Raw genomic sequence first — 23,189 nt, 5'->3', positions numbered from 1 at the left:
AAAACAGCCGTGGCGCCGTCTTAAGCCTTGCATAAATGTATCCATTTGGGCTGGGAACATTCAGCGATATATTTCATTCAGAAAATCCCAGATTCAATTATCAAGCATTACAAAGCTGCACGCAGCTGGCAAAAAAAAAAAGTTTTGTACAACGTTAGTTCCAACACTAGAGGGCAGTGGTAGAATTTGTTTGAAATAGTGTTGAAACGTGAAACATCCCATTTTATTTTAGAAGCAAGCTGAACTGGTCCACTAATTTATTTCAGAAGCAAAATTCAGATTCACAGGTTAATGAGGCACAGCAGATCCACTTGGTGCTTGGAGATTGATACGATTCATTTCTCTGTAATTATTTGTAAACCTTCCATTAAGACTAGACGGAGATTTACAGAGCTCGTGATGTCAAATGCAAAAACATAACAAAAAATGCCCAAAACTTACTTCATTCACATGGTGTATTTTGTGCTTACAAAATTTGAGTTTTCAATCATTTAGTAGCCATCTGTCTGGAAATGAACAGCCTTTGGATTAAAATTCACTTCGTATTTTGTCAATGTTAATGACAGGCGTACTGAATCCTGTCTAAGGGTTAGAATTCCTCACACCAAGAGCTGTACCCTCTCAAATACGGCCATCGGATCAGTGCAGAAACCAAGAGCAGACCTCAGATAGGAAGACATGTGGAAGGTAACCTACCAAGCTACTTACCTGAAAGGAAAGTGTGTATATGTGTTACCAGAGCTATAAAGTACAGATGCTTCTGGATGGAAAAGGGAATATTTGAAAAGGAATAACTGCAGCCCCACAATACAGCACAGCAAGCCATCCGAAACGAGCAATGCAGCCCCAGTGTTTACCATTGGGATAATTATGCCTCAGACGTTGACGGGGATCCCTCAAGAAGTGAATCCTCGCTGTGTGTGTGAACTCTTTCAAAGGTTTTATCTGCCCGAATCCTCTGTAAACGACGGGGGGGAAAACACTGAGACCACAATGTTTCTTCAATCAGGACAGGAAATTAGTTTTAAATGGGTTTTTTTGCACTCTCCCCATTATCACAGTTTTACTTTGATTTCCAATCAGCTTCAATGCTGCATCCAATATGCAAGGGAACAAGGTTAAAATGAAGGTGTTCTCATTACTTCTCCAGAAGATGCAAAAAAGCACAGAGAACACAAAATACAAGCATCACTTGAATGAAAAGCTGATGATGTGGGATACATTATGAGATAAGAGGTAATAATAAGGGCACAGTATGCTGAAATATCTGTAAAGGTCTTATGGCCACAAATATATATCATAGCTTGTAATGCAATATTCTCATGCCTGGTGTCACTTGCTAACACAACCTTGTTTTGACACTGAATTCCTAAATGAATGTTGTGGTCTGCAGAAAAGCATTTCAAGCAGAACATTCCTGAGATTCTAAGTTCAGCTCCCAAGGGCTTAGTCCACTTTAGCCTTTGTCTGTGGTCAAAGCCAGAGAGGAAGTGATGCTTGAGGAAAAATAAGCCTCTCTCAGTCTCACTCAAAACACACGCCTTCAGACAAATTAAACTACATTAGTTCATACTTTGCTCCAAAATCACAAAACTGTGTAGAAGTGACATGGAGGATGGATACAGATTAATGTAGTAATACCATATTTAATGATATTATTTTAGATGGCCACAAGAACTTGATCCTGCCATCGTTAGCTCACATTCGAACACCTTTTATGAAACTCAGTCCATCTATACTATATGATTGTGATATGATTGGTGGAGGTTAGACGATGGAATATGTGGCTTACACACTCAAATAAAACTAAATTAATACTACATAAGGTTTACTTTTAGCTTGAGTAAGGAGCACTGTGCACTGGCTGTAAAGGAACAATTAAAAGGTTAATTTCATGCTGAAAAGTAGAAAGAAGAAAATGTTGCAGCTCTAGAACTTTCTTCGGGCATGATGGAGAGAGAGGAAGGTAGCAGGGATATAAAGCACAGGAAAAAATAAGGAAGGCTTGATCTAGTTTAAAGGATAAACATCAGAAGCCAACATCATTCACTTCTCCTCAGTGATAGACTGTTTTTTTTTTAAAACTCCTCAACTAATATACAGAATTTCACACCCTTACCCCATATCTCCTTCGATTTGACACTTTCTCACCTGCTCTGTCCTTTGTTATCTCTGCTACCTTTCTCTCTTTCACTCCCTCACAGCTCAACCACCAAAACACTGCATTTCTTCTTTCTACTCTTCAGTGTGGAATTAACATTCACTTGTTCTTTTAATTCACGAGATGATCACGTCTTTGAACTCGACACATCTTGAGGTACAGGCTATCAAAGTATTCTTAACTCAAGTTCATGATTAAAACATTCATTCCTGTGAGTATGGCTCTGCTGTGGACTGCTTCATCTGCAGAAGAACCCACTTTTTTGTCTGCACTGGGACCACTGGATTATAAATGAATGAGATTTGTACTCTTGGTGAGAGGAAAATGTATACAGACACACTGCACAATCAGAGCATGATCAGCCTTAGCTTCTTTGGAAGAGTATGACGACAAACGGAGGCATTAAACTTTGGTCTTTTTTCATACATGTCAATACAGGGATTCATCAAGACCAGTGCCTACATCTACAGTACATCTGAAAAACACAGGGGGAATGTACGATACAGCAAGAACAGATTGGAGTTTCCACAAGTCCTCCATGCCCCTTATTTAAAATTATGGCACAAAACTGCTTCCTCGATTAATCTCCTGACACATCGCAGAAGACTTTTTCAATTTCAGAGGGTGGTTTGGATCTAACAGATAGGTTTCATGTCAGAAACCAGTCTAAGCAAAAATGCTTTCAGAACACTGAAAATAAAAAAAATAAATAGAGTGGGCAAGTTTCTTTCGTTTAAGACGAAGCTTTATAGATTGAAGAATGAACACAAACAGTATACATTACCAGTTCGGACAGAAATGTAAAATAGAAAAGAAAACTGAATTCTTTGGCAATCTACTTACCTGCTATTATTGTACACTTTGAAAATTCTAAACTCGCTTCATAAAATTAAATTACACAACCATAACTTTCAAATAAAATCATATCAAGGAGTGACTTTTCATACCAGGCTTTAATTAATAAAACTTATGGTAGCAGTGATACTTTCAAAAGTCTCGTACAATCAGGCTTGGAACAAAATGTACATTGTAGGCAAATGAATTGCTTTTTCTTGCTAATCAGCTGTAGAAATAACATGTCAGACTCCAAGCTTTGCAGTTTTAAAAAAAGGCACTGGCAACGTGACCAACTGGGTCCTGAAAAACCTGCTTCACATTAAGCATGAGAAAAAAACATTTTTGTTGATTTGCTAGTTATTACCTGACAGCTATTTTAAAGTCATTCATCCTGCTCAGAGCTACAAGCTGGATTTAGTCATCCCTTATGTGAGGCACTCACTTGTGCTCTCTGAGACACACCACTTGTTAAAAGCAAAACTCATTTTCGAGTCCACAACTGCTTCCTGATCATAAATGTTTTGCCAGGGACACAGAAAAAGTATAATGAGTATAAGTTTTTTTTTATTAATACAGGCCTGGTATGAAGACACTATTCTGGGATATGATGCAGACTACAGCACAGAGCATGCAGCACAATGTCACTGAACTTGAAGAGACAAAGAGACCTTTTTTTTTTCCAAAGAAACCACAGGGTACTCTGATCTGAGTCACTGAAGAGCCATGCAGTATAGAAGAGTGAAATATTTCACTTGTCTTCTTTATGAACCATCAATGCTTCTGACAACTAGTTCTTATTATTACTACAACTACCAGTTGTGGTAGTGATACCTTAAACTATCAAAATCAAATACTGTACTTAAGGTATGGAAGAAGCAGTATCTTTTTCACACACTGAAACTGAGTGACAGTAGTAGGTGGATGTGTATGTGTAATCCATTCACAGTTTTGTAAAGCAGAGTTTGCAAAGAAACTTTATGGGGTATAAAGTAAATAGTATATGACTGTATACAGTTTTGACAGATGGTGATAAATAAAAGAACTAGGAGGAGACAAAATGGATTATCAAACCCACTATTCAACATAAGTACTGTTACCTAGTAAGAGTTACTAAAAAGGTCGACTGTAATCATAAGTCAAAGATAATATAAGAATAAAAACCTCTTACTACACCTAAGGTAATTCAAAATTACATTTTTAAACAGTTACCTTAGTATTCAAACACTAAGAAAATTTAAAGAAAATTGGAAAAAGCTGTGAAAACAATCCTTTTATCTGCAGATATAATTTTTCTGATGACAGTAAAAGCTACATAAAACAAGGCAGAAGAATAGATATCCGATTACTCTATATTTGAACTTGTTTCATGTTGCTATGGTCATTTTAACTACATCAGCCTGTTACATTACATATTACATTAATTATATGTTTTATGTATACAGTACGTGTTAAATATATGTTATTATTACACATATGGGAATCCTTTGATTATTCTACTCTATGAAATGCCAATTCTAACACTAAAGACGCAGATTGACAGCACCCTGTGGTATTCCATGATGTCAGAACATGCCACCATACATAAAGGTAGAAAAGTCACCTCCTGGTCCATTAGAAACTTATACTGCTGGAAGTCTGAGAAAGCATAAAGATGGTGGACTGCTCAACAGAAAGGCACTGTCGCTTTGTCTGTTTCCCCCGGGGACACAGCAGGAGGCACACGTGACCAGTGGTTATTTACACGCAACAAGAGGTTTTATTGGGGTCAGCAGGGAGAGACGGAGCGAGGAAAGAAGGAAGAGACACAGGGAATAAAACCAGTTAACAGTGACTCAGGCAGTCAAACGCACAGATTTCATCACCCTCAAAAATTGCCAGTAAAAAAAAAATCTCTTCACATGAACGCATTTCTTCTGAAGAGGTTTCAAATAATGTTATTAACCTCTTTTGGGTTTTATTGCTAGAACCAAATAAACGGAGATGAAAATCAGTTTGCAGATTTGACAGGCCTCCTGCAATCCAATAAACCAAATATACTACTGATGGCAAGTACTGTATATGGAGAGATGGGCAGACTTGTCTGTCTGGCATGCAGCACAATACGGGCCATATCTGCATTTGGTATTAAGTGTACTGTATTGTATTTGGCCGATATCCTTGTGTTCTGTTAACCCACTGTATATGCATCACTGAAAGTCTCTGGCAAAATAAAAAAAAACTATTTTGTTGTAAAATACTGGTGCATTGCATGTTTGTACTGCTAGGACTGGTGCTCTTTTCATTATCACCTCACACTTCAAACCTTCATGCATTCTGAATGCTTTATTTTACATTGTGTGCTTAAACTATACATGTATAGTAGATGCAGAACTTTTAAAAGTGTCCTGGCAATTTTTTGTTGTCCCATGCAGGTCAGTGTTAACATTTGAAGTCTCAGCACAGAGAGAAAGCAGGAACCTGTTTCTCACTGGGTTGTTCTGAAGGGAGAACAGGGTTGGGAAGTTGTGTTGAAAAAGTCAGGGGGTCAGAAAGATGCTGAGTTGGTCCTGTTGGTCCTGGCCCATCATTATCTCTCAGTAAAGCAACAGAAGGGCTAGGAACTGGACTGAGTTTGCTTAAGGCATACACATTTTCTAAAGGTTTATGTTCAAGGTACTGTATTCAGACACATGGTACCATTTACTGTGCCAGTGGTGGCCGCATTATCATAATCAATCATCAACAAAACTTTCATCTCTCCGTGTTTTGTGACTTGAATATCACTAAAATATGTCACATATACTGTATGTCTGGGTGAACGTATTGCTAATGTATAAAAATTCTATTATTGTTGATAATTCTTAGTTTAATTCTTATAATTAGATAATTCTTAGAGGAAACAGTGAGACAGAATGGGTTCTACACACAGAGACACACAGGCCCGCAAAAATCCACCAAGTCTTGCCTCACTCTTTAAAACACCTTCTGTACAAACACTACTGTATCTCACATAAGAAGAAAACATGCAAATCCAAAATTAAGAACAGCAGACAATCAGTATAAAGGGAATTCACACATATAACACAGGCTACTTACTTCAAGAGCACCTGGTATATATCCAGAGCTAATGGAAATCTAAAGACCAATTGGTTATGCTTCTCAATATACGTGAATAATAAAAATAATTCACATTACTCTATTGAAAAAGGTTTTCCCTAAAATGCATACTTTGGAAAATAATGATGCTATTCTACTCTGCGGATACCCCAAATTGTGAAATTCTGAAAATGGACAATCTGACACACAAAAGAGAAGTGCAAACGATTTATTAAAGAGCACCAATGGTCTTAAAGAACCAAATAAAACCAATGCTTCCATTAGTAGTCAAGTTGCTACATGATAAGATTTCATTTTGATTAACTTTCCTTCCTAGATTTGGTTTGTTTTATATTCCTATTTAGTATGTGTAGCCTCTAGCATCAGGCTATACACACACACTGAGTTCAGCCTAATAAACGTGACTATCTGGCTCTGTTTGAGGACAAGCCATTCAACAGACAGAGCTCTTACCTGAATGCGTTCTGTCGTGGTGGGCCAGAGCTGTCTGCAGATCACCTTTTTAACCACATCTGGCAAAAGGCTGACCGTAATGAGCAAAATGATGCCCAGCCAAGCAGGACCACTAGACAGCATCTGCATGAACACGTAGTACATCCTCTGATAGTTCAAGAAAGGCCTGCATGTAATCCAGGAGACACAGAAAGCATTATGGCGAGAAAATGCAGCTCAACTCGAAAATCTCACACCCTGTTTGGGTTACACACTAACTGTCTCTGAAAACACTCTGAAACAAGCCTTATATGTAACAGTAGCAGGTAGAAAGGACTTCAAAATAGAAACAGTGCTGCAGTCTTACAGATACTTTAGGAAGATGCATCTGAACAGAACAGTTAAATGGCATTCCCTAGGTCTCGGCTTTTTCATTAGTTGTCAATTACCAATTATTCTGTGCACATTATCTTCTGCTGCGCTTTTTGTAGAGATTTATAAATATGCAAATTGCTACATTTGAAGTTCATTTCAAGTGGAATAGCAACACATTTCTGCACCCCAGGCGTCATATCGAGACTGTGAACGTCTTCATACTGTCATACCTTTGCTACTCATGAAACGGAACGACTGTTAAAGGTTAACAGGGGGCGACACTAACAAACCCTGGGAGAAGAGCCGGTTCTCTTCAACGGGTAATCAAGTCAGGCGAGCTCTGCTGGGTTCCATCTCATCTGGAACCGGTGAGTGTGGGGGCTGAAGTGAACTGCATCACAACTCTGCTACTGATCTACATGTACTGGTGCTCAAGTGAACATCCTTCACTTATGTTATCACTTACGGCCACATGCCGCTTACTTAATCTCCACAGCAAATGGCTCAAATCAGATTTCTGTACTTGTGATCACACCTCTCCTTGGTCACACGCCATTCCATTAGCAAAGGGCAGCTCTCCTCTTTTAGTTCGCCTAATTTATCCGACTAGAATGTTACATACCAAATGATACCTCCCCACAGCAGGGAGAAAATAACATAGAAAAGCAGCGATCCCCAGATGACAAAATGGTTTATCCAGGTCCAGTAATGTGTATCCAGGGCAAGCTACAACAGAGAACCACTCAGTTAGCATTTGACTACGATTGGGGAAAAAAACTGGTAAACTAACAAACAGTTACTTAGAAAAACAAATTTTATGTCCAAAAATGTACAAACACAAGAAGAAAAAGGTAACAAATGAGTTCATGCTGCCACATCTAGCCCCTTTGGTTGCCAGTAGCTAATTGATCCAAGGATCCCAGACAGCTGTGTCTTGAAAGAAACTAGGGTGAATGACTCCAGACCCCACAACACTTTGTGTAAAATAGTACCTCCTGTTGTTACTTTTCATTAGGTTGACTTACAGTATATAGTATTAGAATACTTATTGTATTCAAGACTATAAAGGTTAACTTGTCCTTTAGTTGATAAGTCAAGGGCATTTGTAAGTTTGGGAATGTATTTGGTTGTTCTTCCCTGAACTAATTCCAGAGCAACATGTAATGTTGTGACCAAAACTATTCACAATATTCTAAATATGATCTGACCATTTTTTAATGCCTTACCAAGGCATTGCACTAATATAACGTACCATCCTCCAGTTTAATTTTTATTTAATTATACAATAATTATACAATCCATACCCTAATGTTGTTTACTTGTTCCCCACATTGTTTATTAAAATGATGGACCGACAAACAGCTGGTCTTGGTGGATTTTTTTAGATTGGTATTTTACTCCCCCCCAATCTATATTTTTTGGTTACCTGCCTGTAATAATCTGCACTACATTAAATATGATCTGTGAGGTGTTTGCCTCCTATTGTACTTTGTCTAAAACCTTTTGATTTTCCTTTGTACCTTCTATAGAGCTTACTAATCCTCCTCTTTTGAGACTCTGCTAAAAACACTGCAAACAAATGTGAAAACAAGCTGAGACTGCTTACCTTTAGTGTGACAGTAAACACAAGAACAGTGAACACAAGAGTCCCAAAGGTCCAATTCCCAAACATCTAATAAAAGGAAATACATGAACAATAATCAGACACCATGACATCATTTCCTTTTATCTACATAAATCAATCATGGCCCAGAATGGAAATTAGCCAGGGTATCATGGAAAGAGATCCCTTGCCATTTTATGTAGGGGTTTTAAAACAGTTGCCCTGGCTAAATGCCAATCTAGACTAGTACATACTGTACCTGCTCTTTCTAAGAATCCCCCTTAACCCAACTGCAATCTTTCATACCAGATGTATCCTTTTTAGTTTTTTAAAATCTGTAAATGCAGTTGGGATACAGGGATAAGAGATCACTTTATTGGCCATATACAATTTCTTGTATTAGGAATTTGTCTTTTCACATACTCCAACTTGCTCTCCATGAGACACCAGACAGGGAGAGAAGCTTGGGGTCAAGGGCCTTGCTCAGGGGCCCAATAGAGTAGGATTCTCCGCCAGCCGCGGGATACGAACCGGCAACCTTCCAGCCACAGGCGCAGATCCTGAGTCACAGAGCCACCACACTGTTTACATACTGTACATCATCCCATATGTTTTAACCTCTTTTTATAGTTACAGCTCGTGAACTGCAGAATGAGGACCACATTAACAATCGACACATTAACCTGTCCGAGCTACCATATTCCTCTGAAACTACAGGATTGTAGCAGCAAAGCTTATTGTGATGGATATAATGAGGAATTAAGCAAGTTTATTACAAACATTATCTCTTTCTGTTGCCTTTAATGGACAATAATCTAGCACAGCTTGGTTTCACCGATTCAAGCCTTTAGGAATGCATCTGAAATGGGCCTCTCTGCTTAGCAGCATTTCATGTCATTATAAATTGGGTCCATCTTTGACACCTCCAGTGATGGAGTGCCCAGGATCAATGCCTCTTAATCTACTACTCCAAGGAAAACCCATGTGGACTGGGACCCTAGCAGGACTTCACTTTTCAATCAGCCAAGGATGACAAACCAATGAGGAACCTGCTAGAAAGAAGAACACTACATCACTAACCTTTATGACTGGACTTAAAAGGTACAATTAAAGCCACTCACAACTTAATTTACACAAGTGTAGCCTATAAAATGTTCGTACAGAATACAAAATATTCATTCCAGACACCTGTAAACCACTGTCATATAGAACACACAGGACAACATACAGGCCTAAAATACACTACACAATGAAATGAGAAGACACGGGGAGTATATAGATCAGCTGGGGAATTGGTGGAATGTGTACAGAAAAAGCCGAAAATGCCAGATTACTGAAGTTACGCACAGAAAGGAAAGTGAAGGAGAAGTAGTGAGATGAAATAAAACAGGATGACAGACCGAGAGGGGACAGGCTTACCATGTGCGTGTTGGCAGTCATTAGCTGAGGAAAGGAAGAGAAGCAAAAGATGCGAAGGAAAAAAAAAACCAAGACAAAAAAGTAAAGAAATTAAGATGTTAAAAACAAAAAAACAGACCAAAAACAGCAATTAAAATGTTAAAATGATGTAAATAATATAAAGAAAGATGTTTGCAACTTGACATGCTTTTGTGTAGTAGACACGAACATGAATGGCCCGTCAGTGACTTTATATACACCTGAATTGGTTTAGCTTTCTTCAGCTAATAAACAACGCAGTAATACGCTGCACTGCTAAGGTACTGGTTTTACTACGGCTACTGATGTGTTTTGAGATGTAAGATTTAAGGAAGAACGCTGTATAAAAGTTGTCATTTAATATCAAAGAGAATAACTCAAGATTTACAGAACAGTCCTACTGATCTTACAACAGCCATCAGTATTCTTATGCATCTCATGTATACGAGACAAAACATTTAAGGTGAACAGGCCATGACCCCATCTATGTAAAAAAAAATACAAGCCTCCCAAAAAATTAACTTACCTGTCCATTACTTGTAAAAGTGGTGTTGTCGAACAGGAAATAAGCACCAAAGAAAAATACCACTGCATCAAAGACCCCAAGGAATGTCCAGTAAATAAATATCCGCCAACGCAAGAGGGAGTTCTTGGCAATGTCCCTGTGGAGAATGATGAGAAAAGTGTTCCAGTGAAATTGACAGAACAGGCAGCCTACAGCTCCATCACGGCAATGAGACTCTACAGGACAAAACCATGGAAGTCAATGAATGTGGCACAAAAGGCAGTGCACAAACGGACCTGGTATTTTCAGAGTTATACTTTAACTGTAGTAACAGAACCTGAAGAAATAATCAACTCAGAAACTTGGAATTATACGGTATGAGATCTCATTCCTTACTCTTCAGAAAAGACTGTGCCCTTTACTTGTAAATTCTTCCAAATTATAGCATGCCAGGAATGCTGGAATGCCTGATGTAGTGCTTTGCTAGGCATATATGAGTGGTATGCAGCATTTGTTCCTTTCAGACACTTTGTTTTTTTTATGGCTAGCACATATAAGAAGAGATTGATTAAGTGCCTAAAAAAGCATTGTAACCCTAAGAGCATGATCCAAGCAAAGACAAATAGTAACCACATTTGTACACCACAAGAACAGTTTCATTAGCATACTGATTGACAAACGTTGTAGCCTGCAGGAGGGTCAGGGATGTGGCTGTCAGCGATATCACAAGCAGGCCCTGAATTATCCATTACCACTTGGGGAATCCTGGATAATTATTTAGCCCAGATTCAAACTGGCAATATCTGGATTATGCAAGCTGCATTTAAAGGAGCTACATTAAACAGAACACAAACCTATCTCATCTTTTAGGACCAGAAAGCTACTAGTCATTTTAAATTTGATTTTCAAGTAAAAGGTACAGTATGTCGACGAATACCACACACATATTTCATTCAACGGAATAAAAGTCTTGTAGGTGATCATGGCATGTCCTTGATGTTAGAGGAAGAAATGGAATGGAGGACAGGTAACAAACTAAAATGTGCAAATTCACCAAAGATCCAACTCTTGGGTGAAAGCTGTGTAGAAAGTTGAGTTAACAGCTTCCTCAGCAAGAAAGCAGAAGGTTAAAGGACCAAAAAGAAAAAACAGAAAAAAGGTGGCTTGTCAGATTTTGTGTCTTCAGCATCAATGCTCATTAGTTCTTTGGCACTGTTTCCCTGGCACTCATCCTCCTTGAGAGTGAAAGAGCTTTAATGTGGAAGTTATAACACAGTACCAGAGACAAGAAATTACACAAAGGGGAAACAGAAAGCCCAGTTTATGTACGCTACTGCGGCTAAGGACTACAAAGACAAAAAAAAAACCAGAAATGACATTAAAAAACCTCCTTCTACAATGTGTTAAATAGCATGCGGGACAAAACAGAATAAATAACAGCTGGGAAATACAGATAAAATCACGCAGGTCGTGACTTTGCCCCTGGCATTTTGGTGAGTCGTTTAAAAATAAATGCTCTTTTAATGCACCTGACTAGCAAATAATGCCATTGCTTCATGACTTAATGTAATACAAACTGCAACAGTTACAGGGCCAATGTTTTGCCATCATGGGGAAAAAAAACTGAATCCAGCATCAGGATGATTCCAATTCATAGAAAAAGATATAAGTAGCAGATGCACTAATTGTGAAATCTGTGCTTTTTCTGCAGCCCAGGGACACTACTGTATATGCAGCTCTGTAAGAAACAGATATATAACAGTCACATGATATTTCACATGGAGACTTTGACCATCAATGTAATACTAGCACCACCTAAATAACTGTTTGAAGCAACTACTTTTGAAAACATTAACAGAAGCTGGAAACAAAATCAGATTTGCAGCACCAGTAGGCTTTTACTGACTGTACACAAAAGAGCAAAATACAGAATAAAAAAAATGTAGCATGAAATAAAGAGGACTTTTCCCAATGTGGAAAGACCTCAGGACTGTTCACCCTGCAATAAAAACACCACTCCTATAAAATCAGCTGCCTCAGCAAGTGCTTCTTTCAAACCTCCATAACACAATTCAAAGCCACAGTAATAAAGTAAATATAACAATAAACACATACTGTATATATCAATGATAATTACTTTGGCATTTATCAACAAAGTGTTTAAAACTAAAATAAACTAATCTTTCTCTTTTGTGTTTTTGAAGTTTTATTAAAATTCTGCATCAAAATCCAAATAGACCATCCCTAACTGCCAGCAAACTAGTTTTCAACTCCAGCATTGCACATACTGTATGTGCTCAGAGCCTCTGGGCTTGTTTGAACATAGCGACTAAGCTCTTTCAAACGATATATTGGTCTATATAGGATATTTCTAGCCAGAGATGCAATACGGTAGCAACAAGCATAGGTTTCCATCGTTAAGACAACAGCCATCTGTTTGGTTATCAAAGCAGACAACCATCTGGTTTTGACTCATTCATTACAGTCACCAATTGATGTACATTTTTTGACAAGCGATCTGTAAAACCACTGCCATTTCACAGCTCGTTCTGCTCTAGGGCTTGCCTGGGAAACACATACAAGGCGAAAGTGACCCCTTTCCACTTAATCTTCATAAAATCAGCCGTTATGACAATTAAATTCTGAAATGTTCCCTTGGTTTTAGCAGCAGTCCAGGTGATTGAAAATGGCAATCAGGTAGGACCAATAAATATGAATGGCAAACAACCTAAGAAATAATAAATGATATACAATTATATTTGACACTAACTATTTGAAACATCTGTTTACAAAATAAGCAATAAGTAAAGGTTCATTACATGGAGGAAAGCAGGAAGAAAAACAATGATTTAGCTGTTGTGCCTTCAGCCCGCTCACCGACGCAACTCCCATTAATATTTTCAAAAATAATGGAAAACATACATTATCCCACGATGTGGTGATAAATGCAGCATATATCTGGAGGGTTTTCATGTGGTTAAGGTTACGTAACATACCAAGCACTGGAAAGCAAGTATCTTTCATCATCTACAGATTGCTTTCTGTACTGTTCTTGATAGCTTCCGCTTAGAATCCACTTTACCAAGCTTACTCTTTATCAATGAAAACAGTTCCTGAAAAGCCATCTCCGTCTGAAATCAAACCGTAGATAGGATGCTTGGCATTACACCGTGCAGAAGACCTGCCTGTGGTCTGGACCTGAGGAGGGCTAATACAAATCCTGACTTCTTTCTCATGCTTGACTAAGGCTCTGTTCAATGAGCATTTTGTATGCGGAGTAACAGTGAAATAATAAAAAAAATAATAATCTAAAACAAATGGAAAAACACTGAACAAGTACGAACACAAAATAGAATTTGAGATGTAAGAGAAAAAAACAGACAACTGCAAGTTAAGGTACATACTGTACAGTATACTTTCTGCAAGGATTTTTCCTGACAAACCTACCTGTACAGTGATGGGTCTCTCTTCAGAATGTCCATGTTAACATGTTGCTCTATCAGACTGTACAACAGTATAGGAAGAGAAGTGAAGCTGATATTGTACAGTGTGAGATATGCTGTATCATACAATGGCTGTAAACACACAAAAACAACCCAATTAGAGACGGTTAGAGAAAATAAGGGAGAATACAACAAATTTGAAAACCAAGAAGCAAAAAGAGCATGCTGCACGTTTCAAATATTTTACATTCGAAATCAGATTAATTCATTCCATGGGGTACTGACAATGAAAGAGGTGACTTGTGCATATTTGTACCAAAGATCCCTTTATCTTAACAATGGAGGTGGTCATACAGTATTTGCCACATAATCCACAAAAGTATAAATAGATCATTTGTACAGAACTACCTTCTTAAGGGACACCAGACAGTGTGGGCACTTGGGAAAATAATATACTGTAAATGATCTTAATGGTTGTCAGAATACCAACCTGCTGGGAAAATCCGCAGAAGAACTGGTACAAAAATTGAGGAAAGATGAAGCAGACATTCTATGGGAAGGAAAAAGCCAAACATGAGAAATTCATATGGATCAAGACAGAAAAACACTTAAAGAGGCTACAATAAGCACTTACAAATTAGTGAGCAAAGACTGCCTTTGATTCATAATGCATTCTTGTGCCACGTGGAGCTTCACGGCCCTCCTTTGTGTTCCCTTGACAACTGTTCTAATTAACCTGTGCAGATATTGCAATTGACGCAACTGTCCATTTATCACAGTGTTCAAGCCTGACAGGTGTTCTGTGTTTTGACTGGAATAATGTGGCTTTTTGGGTAAAGAAAAGTAGCTTTTATGGTTCAGAAAAAAATATGAAACCTGGAGGAAGTGATTGGCTTTGTTACCGTTGTCTATATTTTCTTTTTTCGCTCCTTACTGAAAGGACTGTTTTTTACCTTTTCACACAACATAAATGTATGGCACCAGAGCACTAGAGTAGTGGTCACGCACCTTGTAAAAGAAGTATTGCACAAGCTCTGCTATCCTTATGTAATAATAATGTCCATGCACCAGTAGCATCTTTTTCAAATGCTTGAACTTCGGAATTGCATAGTCACTGTTCCGTGCAGCTTGACGGCCTTCTTTTCCCATGATTCCTGAAAGACAAACTCATTGTCAAAACACATGACCGCTTTCCACTTGTACACTGAATGGACAATGTAGAACAGTGGTTTGGTTTCTGAAGTGCAGACAACTATGTAAGGAAAAGGAAGAGCATATTATGACTCAATATCCAGTAGCACTGCATTTATGTGACAGCCAACAGTTGTTTCTTTCAGGTATGTCCCAAATTTTCAGATATTAAGAAGGAAAGAAAAAAGTAATAATGAACAGAAACAATAAAGAGAAAGGGAGCAAAGGTGATGTACTGTACCTACACCAAGATAACCTTCTGAATCCCAGAGAGTAACTTACCAATCCCAACATGTGCCTCTAAGATCATGCTAACATCATTGGCTCCATCCCCAATTGCTAAAGTGATGGGGTGCTCCTTGGATGCTTTGATCAGTTTTACAATCTGTAACGATAAACATCTTTTGAGATTCGTTTTCAAGAACAACATGATGTACAACTTGTTTTATCGCGTGTTGCGTCATGGGACAGCTTCGCTACAAAATAGTTTGCCACCAAAACACTTTTTCAATGTTTGAGCAAATTATTAACTTTGTGTCTTAACTATTCTAAGCAGAAATGTGCTTAAGACTGATGAGCATTTTTGACCAGGATGATGTTTCACACAATTGATAGGAAGGTGTATATATAGTAAATCACTTTTGCAGTTGTAATTAGATGCAACTGTATAACTATTCCTTAAAGCCTTAAGATAAATTCAGGTTATGTCTGACATTAAAACCCCCAATTGGTCATTAATGGTATTAGAATAGACACACTAAAAGAAAGCTAAAATCATTGTAACTTAAAAAATATAACGCAAACAACTACCACAATCCATGCAAATGTCATGAGCAAGAACATTTCAATTTTTCCTGAGCTGTGGTAATGAGCTCATAATTAATGGCTGCAGACTCCCTATCCAAAAGCATCAACCACTTTGGTTCAACTTGGCTTTAACGACTCCAAGGCATGTCCAATTAGAGTCTGTTGTAAAAGACATGATTTTCTGCAGTCCCCTACACTGCCCTCTCGAAGCACAGAATGCCAACACCACCACCATTCTTAACAGTATGGGGGAAAGTGAACTTCATCTGATTCATCCACATGACAGAACTTGACGCCCTGAAGGCTGTCCAAAAGATTCTGCAGCCTCTACCCACTTCCCTTCCCATCAGCCCTGTATCAGACAGGGAGCAGCAGCAGCAGTAACACAAAATAAAGTGGTAAACTCTGAGTAAAGGATTCTGACAGTACCACATCAGAGATGGCAAAAATAGCTCGTCAAAGTTCGCTAGACCGCATTTCTGTGACAGGAAGTATCAAGGGCAATGAACGGGGAGAGGGCTCTTAAAAGAAACAAAACACTCAGTAATGCATTCCTTAATCCTCAGGAGCAAAGGCTGAGTGACCCTCACTTAGGTGCATTAAATAAGTAAAATACCTCAAATACAATCAAAATATCCCCCAAAAAACATATACCCCCATCAGATGAGTGATAAAATCCTTTATCCACTATTACAAAGTGGAGACAATCTAGCAAAAACTGATCTGTCAATACACACCGCTGTGCAGAATGCGTGATAACAGCTTGCACTTAATACAGCTTAAGTTAATGGGAGAAGAAAACAAGCTTAAGCAACCCTAAAATCAAATTATAAGCAGTCTTCAAAAATGCGAGCACTAAAGGTAAAATGTGCACGAGCAGCCAATATGAAGTGTTGTGGTAGCTAATCCATCACATTTACCAATCCAAGTGACTAGTTGTCAATTTATATCAGCATCAAACAAGAGATTTTCAAAATGTTGACCCCTCAATCCATTTCAGAGTAGTCACAACACTGCCCCTTTCATTAATACTAATGAAGTAGTCTATTAACTAACAAATGCTCAGAGCGGAGCGAAATCTGCTTTGCTTTGCCGAGAACCCCATGGTTGCTCATAACGGACTGTGAACCAATGTGTTCAGAGTGTAGTAGAGTCGGCGATGAGGGACCTGGGCCTTCTGTAATGGAGCCATGCGGCAGCACAGCACAGCACTGCAGTTCCTGCAGATCTCCAGGAAGATCTCTCTGTAATTGCCCGAGCTGCCGTCCTCCGCTGGCTTCATGACCGAAGACAGGGTGGCTCCATCGATGATCAAACCATAATCTTGAATTTCCTGGGAAAGCCTGGAGCCAGGGAAATAATATCACAGGTTAACAGCAAAACACAGGCAAGATAAAACGCATGCATAAGAGGTGAAACCTGGAAGGGGAAGACCTACTCCACAACTTGGTACCGACTGCTCACGTTACAGTTAATACCACAGTGTCACTTCAAATACAGAAAAGATACAATTCCACCAATTCCTAAATAATAGCTTGACTTCCAGTAAAACTCCACATTTACAAAATGGGTGGAGGTCAAGTTCATTCAGTAAAAGGAACTTTCCTGCTGTACAGTTCACTCATAGAATTATTGCAAAGTACACAAAAAGATGACACTTTAAAATAAATCATTGTGTTTTTCCTTCATGAACAAATGTAACCTACAGGACCAATGCTCCTGACTGCCACAATCACATAAAATAAATGTGTATACAGTAGGTGACATATTCGTTCATGACCAAGAGAGAACAGAGAGCAGGGATATGGTCATTATTTGCTCCTTCTTAGCCTTTGAGCGGTACAAAGTAGTGCCATATTCTCTAATGACTTTGCTTTCCATTTCATCTGCATCCACATGACAAAATACTTCCACTTTTTTTGTGGCGAATAATAACATCAAATTTAGAGACTGTATTTTGGAGGCCATGGAAAATAAGTGCTGATTACTGAACGGAGATGTGTGCGTTCAAGTGAATTCACACACTTCAAGACTGCATCCTGCCCCAGGGCATGAATAAGACTTTACAATGCTATCACTCTCACTCTGGAAAAAACTAATTCTGACAAAATAGCACGACAGAAATTTGGGATTTTACTGCATTCTAGATTTTATCTGGATTCCCCCGTGGTTGACTTATAAACAGTATGTCGCTCTATGCATAGTAGTTTTCTCCCCTTCACAATTTCATTTAGAAATGTGATAATCAGAAAAAATTATTAACCCCTTCCCGGGTGGCACGGTGGCACAGTGGTTGGCACTGCTGCCTCGCTGCACTGGTGCCCTGGGTTCGATTCTTAAGGTGCTCTCTGCATGGAACTTGTATATTCTCCCCACGTTCATGTGGGCGTCCTCTGGATACTCCGGTTTCTTCCCACGGCTCAAAAGCATACTGGGAGGTCAATTGGTTTCTGGGAAAATTGGCCCTGGTGTGAGCGCATGCGTCTGTGACTCTCTGCTATGCAATGGACTGGTGTGCCATGCAGGGTGTATTGCATGCTGGGATAGGCTCCAGCACCCCCACAACCCTGTATTGGATAATGCGGCTGGAAAATAGATGTATGGAATTAGCCCCTTCTCTAAACCCTGGGAAACGCTTACACAGTACAAACACACCCCCGCCCCTTTCAAGGAAAGAAAAACAACAAAATCCGCTCAGGCATCACACAATCAATAACGTCAGAGGATTTCATTCTCTGGACAACTACGAGTGGCGAGCTCATTCAAGATAAAACCAAGCAGCCCACTAAAGTGTTAAACAGACCAGTGCTTGGGAAAGTGCCCCCCAAAAAACATCCAGAGGTTTATTCAAATTCAATTGCCAGATACAAGCCATGGAATAAAAGGGATGGGACTTGGAATGAACTGGAGGAAGGAGAAAGGACAAGGAGCAAGGACAGAGACCCTGAGAATGTGTCCCTGGTGAGGCTCCCATGGTTTCGCAGGACGGTCTTGCTGAGGTCAAAGAGGACGTCATGCAAGCTCTGCTCCTCTGTCCGCTTGGTGGTGAGCTCCAGGATCTGGGTGCTCCTCCTGAAGAGCTTGCTGGCGTAGCAGGTAGCAGCTGCGGTCTCCATTTTGTCCCCCGTTAAGACCCACACTTTCATTCCTGCTTTGTGCAAGGACTCAATAGTGTCGGCGGCTTTGTCCTGAAGCCTGAAAAATAATAACAATAAGTCAAGTGAAATGGGACAACAACATACTGTAGAGTAATATGCTATTTACTTGTATCTTGTATTGACATAGTGAGAAAGTTAATAATGAGCGTCTCAAAAATCCTTCCTACTCTTGAATGTACACAATTTTCAAAATAAACTGCCTTCCCCGCTGTTTAAGAGTGTGAAGACAACAAACGGATGTTATTTCCATCTTGTCAGATTTCTTGATTTGTATGAAATCCCTATTTTATGTGCAGGAGAAAAAACACATAATGTAGGTACACAAGGAAACATTTAAAAGAGAGGTGCTATGTAATGTCCGCCAAAGTAGAACAAAACCTCTTGCTCTCTGTGTTGTTGATTCCTGGTCTCATTGCCTCTGAAACAGCCATTCATTTCTGAGGTCAAGCTCATTTTGAATTAATCCATGCAAAACTCCATCTCAGCATTTTAGAAATCTACCAGATTCCCTACATACAGTTACTTAGGTGTCATTAATAGTTTACCCCAAAAAAATTCATCTCCATAAACATCCTTTTACAGTTTAACAATAAACTCGCCTTTAAATTTCTCTATCTTAATATGCTATGCTATAAAGGTCATTCTCAGTACAATTATTCACAACCTTAAAAGCAATTGAACATGGTATAAATGAGATTCATTTTAAAATGTCAGGGTTTACTCTATTAGATCATTAACAGCGGCCGGACACTTCCTTAATCAATACAATGGGTCTTGTAAGTACTTTAGCTAGTTATTAACTGACAGGAACAGCACTGAATTGGGGCAAGTTATTGATTTTGTATGCATTTAAACTTAATTACTGGCACAGAACTAAAATTAAAAGCAGGGATTTGAGTTGGAAAATTAGTGCAAATTCCATTAGGCTGTCTATTTATTGACACTGTGGGAATAACAGCCTGTGGTGGGTAAGACTCTGGTACTCATAATAGGATCTTTAATCCTGGTACAGAAGAGATAAAAGAACAGCATAGCAGGTGAACACATACGATATCTCTGTGTTTGTAGATAACGGTTCATATGTAGCTAATCCACTGATGTGCATCTTCAGAGATGATTAGGCCATTCACCACTTTAGACAAACTTGGTATTGCAGTGGATTCCAGTGGCACAGTAATATGAACAACATGACAGTGAGCAGCACGTGAATGCATAATCCAAAGTGACCAACACCAAGGATTACTCCAAAATTATGGAGAAATTTTAGAAATCTAAATCACTTCACTAAAACAGTAGCATTTGTCTAGCAAGTTCTCAGTCAAGCGTGGTAAAAATAACTATCTTTGTCAGCGAGTGAAATTGAAACCTCTACATTTATGTGAAATGCTATAAAAAGGTGAAACTGGAACAGGAGCTACACATGCAATACAGAACGTCAAGTAGAAACCTTTTCTTTCTTCCTTTAACGTACCTGTCCTCCACTGCTGTTGCTCCCAGCAGAATGAAATCGCGTTCAATGACATCGTAGGCCTCAGCGAGCTTCTTATCCCGGTCTTGCAGAGCCAGTTTAGCATTGTTAAGTTTTTTGCACACTTCTTCAAATTCTTCCTGTGAGAGCACCTTGTAGGCCACACAGAGTGTTCGCAAGCCTTCCTGCAACCAAAAACCAAGAGCAAAAGCGTTCTAGACACTTCCTTCATCAGCTACACATGAAGTCAAGGTGCAGCACACAGAACAACAAGCACTACTAACGCACCGGTTTAAGAAGGCATGACTGTGTGAATAACTGCTTCTAAAAATGCAGAAAGTTAAGGCAATTTAAAAAGCCTTTGTTTCTCTGTAGCCTTATAACTTGTGTTTTTACGTTACAGTACCAAATCCAAATTCATCCCTTAATTAAGAACTATTCCATTAACAAGCAAATTTAAGGAAAGATAATGCTGGCTCCCCAACTACTACAAATTATCCTTGTTACGCCACTGTTCCAGACAGGAACAATGACTCTTTTTTTCGAGTCCAACTCAAACAATGGCAGAAACAAACCATGAAACTGCAACTCACAATGAAAGATAATTCCAAATGGCAATTCTTCATCTCTTGATTGGGATGATTTATACCTTTTGCTGTAGGCCACCCTCACACTTAACAAATACAGTACTAATATAGAAAAGCAGCGGACACTGTAAAATCTTTCAAAAGCCACAATCGAGTGAGAATTATTTAACGGTTCACAAGGTTCACTTGGTTGATATTCAAGATTGTTAAAGAATACTTGATATCCTTAACATCCTGTCATAAAATCAGACTTTTATCTTACCACTGCATTGTGCTCTACTCTTGCTTTGACTTGCTCCACTTTGCCTGAGATGACTCTGGGAAATACTGAGGAATCTGCACCTTTACAGAACAGATAATATTCTCCTACAATAAAGAATAAAAAGAAAATCTGGATTACATTTTCCATTTAAAATTACCTGTAGTATTTTACTGTTAAGATCCGTTGGGATATCATAAAAAACGTTACTGTAAATATTTCTTTTTGCTAAAGATACAAGAAATTTGGAGGCTAATGCTTAATGTTTCACCACAAAAAAAAACTAAATAGGGCTTTAAGACACTCCATAATAAAGTAATACATTTACACAATGACATAGATCCGGAAAGAAATCTCTGGTAAATCTTGGTAAATATACCAAGTAAAAATACTTCAGTGATCTGCTACTGTTTATATCAACACTATGAAATAAATGCGCAAAAACTAAAATCAAACCAAAATTTTAAAAATTTCCTTAGTCCAACAAGATGTTTTCCCCAACAAAAACTGTCTGTTAATGCATTACAAAGCAGAGAACAAGTGATGGCTCTTGGTAAGACCAGTCAGTGAGATTAAAAACCAACCATCATCATGTGACTAGAAATCATCTTTAGGTTCTTAATATTAACTTCTCAAGTACATTTGAAGAACTAGATGAAATACCTGTGCTGGACCTAACAATAACACTCATTCGCCTTCGAACAGAATCAAAGTTCAGCACTTCCAGTAATTCAAACCTGAAAAAAAAAGATTGTTGGTTTGAGCTTTAGGATTAGACTTTCACAACACAGCAGCACAGAGCTTGCGTGACCCGCCTTAGTCTCCTTGCTCAATCTTCACTACTAAAAGAGTTTTCGCCCAAACTATGACATGGATAGACAAACAGATACAGATGGTCAAATGGATAGAAAGATAGTAGCTTAAAACAAGACATTTGAACTGTTCACTTGCCTTTCTATTTCATCATCTCTGTTTAGAATTTCCATAAAGCTGTCCTTCAGCCTCAAGTAGGTAAAGCCTAGTCTGAAAGTGGAAGAGAACACAATAATTACAAGGATAATACAGTTAATGACAGATGAAACGGTTTTGAAACGTGCTAAATGCATGACACTGGAATGAAAAACACAGTAGTCAGCAGTCTTTCAGTAAAAGTATAGCAGTGGCAAGAATAAGACACTATACATGCAGTGCTAACCGTAATCAGGAAAGGCTTGCCAATCTCCTGACAATCAAGAGCCTGGTCTCACTTAATTGGTCAGGATTTGCTCTTTTTATCTGGCATTAGAACTCCCCAATTGACATCAATTAAGATACGCTCATGACAAAACAGCAGCACCTTTATAATAAGAACTTAGTATAATAATCTGTGCATAACAAGCTACAAAACACAATTACTATCCTGTTATTATCCTGATGTTTATCCATATAAAAGCATTTTAAAGAACACTAATGATGTCTTTAACTGAATTATTCCTCTTCATAATGTTGGCTAATATTATGAGCACATACAATACAAAAATGGAGCACACTTGATTGAGAATGCCCTATCCCGTAGATCAAGACATTGATATTTGTGTTTTAAAATGCATTAAATTAAACCATGCTGCAGATTGGCATTATTAATAGAGTTTTTAGCTGGAGGATGCTGATAATGTAGGTCACCACTCTGTGGATTTGCTCAGGACCACCTGAGCAAACACAGATATTTTCATCACAGCTGGCAGAATAAAAAAAAAAGACTAACTTCATAAATTATATTGAAATATATATTTTAGATTTCAGTCTGTGGTCAAAAGAAACAAGCAAGTTGGTGGAGTGCACATTTTGACA

The 23,189-nt window shown here is 38.5% G+C and overlaps 1 protein-coding gene across 15 annotated transcripts in view; it reads right to left on the bottom strand.

The window, feature by feature from the left end:
- atp11a (ATPase phospholipid transporting 11A) overlaps positions 1 to 23,189 on the bottom strand; it is a 102,145-nt gene that overhangs the window by 24,288 nt on the left and 54,668 nt on the right. For 11 of the 15 annotated variants that reach the window (XR_015924860.1, XR_015924857.1, XR_015924859.1 and 8 more), the window contains 15 exons: positions 22,311 to 22,382; positions 22,023 to 22,096; positions 21,363 to 21,466; positions 20,517 to 20,698; positions 18,831 to 19,082; positions 17,056 to 17,230; positions 15,363 to 15,465; positions 14,898 to 15,043; positions 14,380 to 14,439; positions 13,894 to 14,021; positions 10,468 to 10,603; positions 9,924 to 9,947; positions 8,508 to 8,573; positions 7,524 to 7,627; positions 6,548 to 6,713 (listed from right to left, as the gene is read on the bottom strand). Coding sequence is in view for 10 of the 15 variants with exons in the window: in XM_088596843.1 (XP_088452969.1) it covers positions 6,548 to 6,713; positions 7,524 to 7,627; positions 8,508 to 8,573; positions 9,924 to 9,947; positions 10,468 to 10,603; positions 13,894 to 14,021; positions 14,380 to 14,439; positions 14,898 to 15,043; positions 15,363 to 15,465; positions 17,056 to 17,230; positions 18,831 to 19,082; positions 20,517 to 20,698; positions 21,363 to 21,466; positions 22,023 to 22,096; positions 22,311 to 22,382 (1,792 nt within the window). In the remaining 5 variants the exon portion in view is untranslated. Of the gene's footprint in view, positions 1 to 857; positions 959 to 4,598; positions 4,688 to 6,547; positions 6,714 to 7,523; positions 7,628 to 8,507; positions 8,574 to 9,923; positions 9,948 to 10,467; positions 10,604 to 13,893; positions 14,022 to 14,379; positions 14,440 to 14,897; positions 15,044 to 15,362; positions 15,466 to 17,055; positions 17,231 to 18,830; positions 19,083 to 20,516; positions 20,699 to 21,362; positions 21,467 to 22,022; positions 22,097 to 22,310; positions 22,383 to 23,189 lie in introns of all 15 variants that reach the window. The other 4 variants (XM_088596903.1, XM_088596892.1, XM_088596914.1 and 1 more) reach the window with 4 other exon arrangements.

The sequence above is a fragment of the Lepisosteus platostomus genome, chromosome 2, assembly GCF_059453375.1.
Source record: "Lepisosteus platostomus isolate fLepPlt1 chromosome 2, fLepPlt1.hap1, whole genome shotgun sequence".
NCBI classification, from domain to species: Eukaryota; Metazoa; Chordata; class Actinopteri; order Semionotiformes; family Lepisosteidae; genus Lepisosteus; species Lepisosteus platostomus.
Note: the sequence above shows the minus strand (reverse complement) of the source record. Positions and strands in the feature narration are given on the sequence as shown.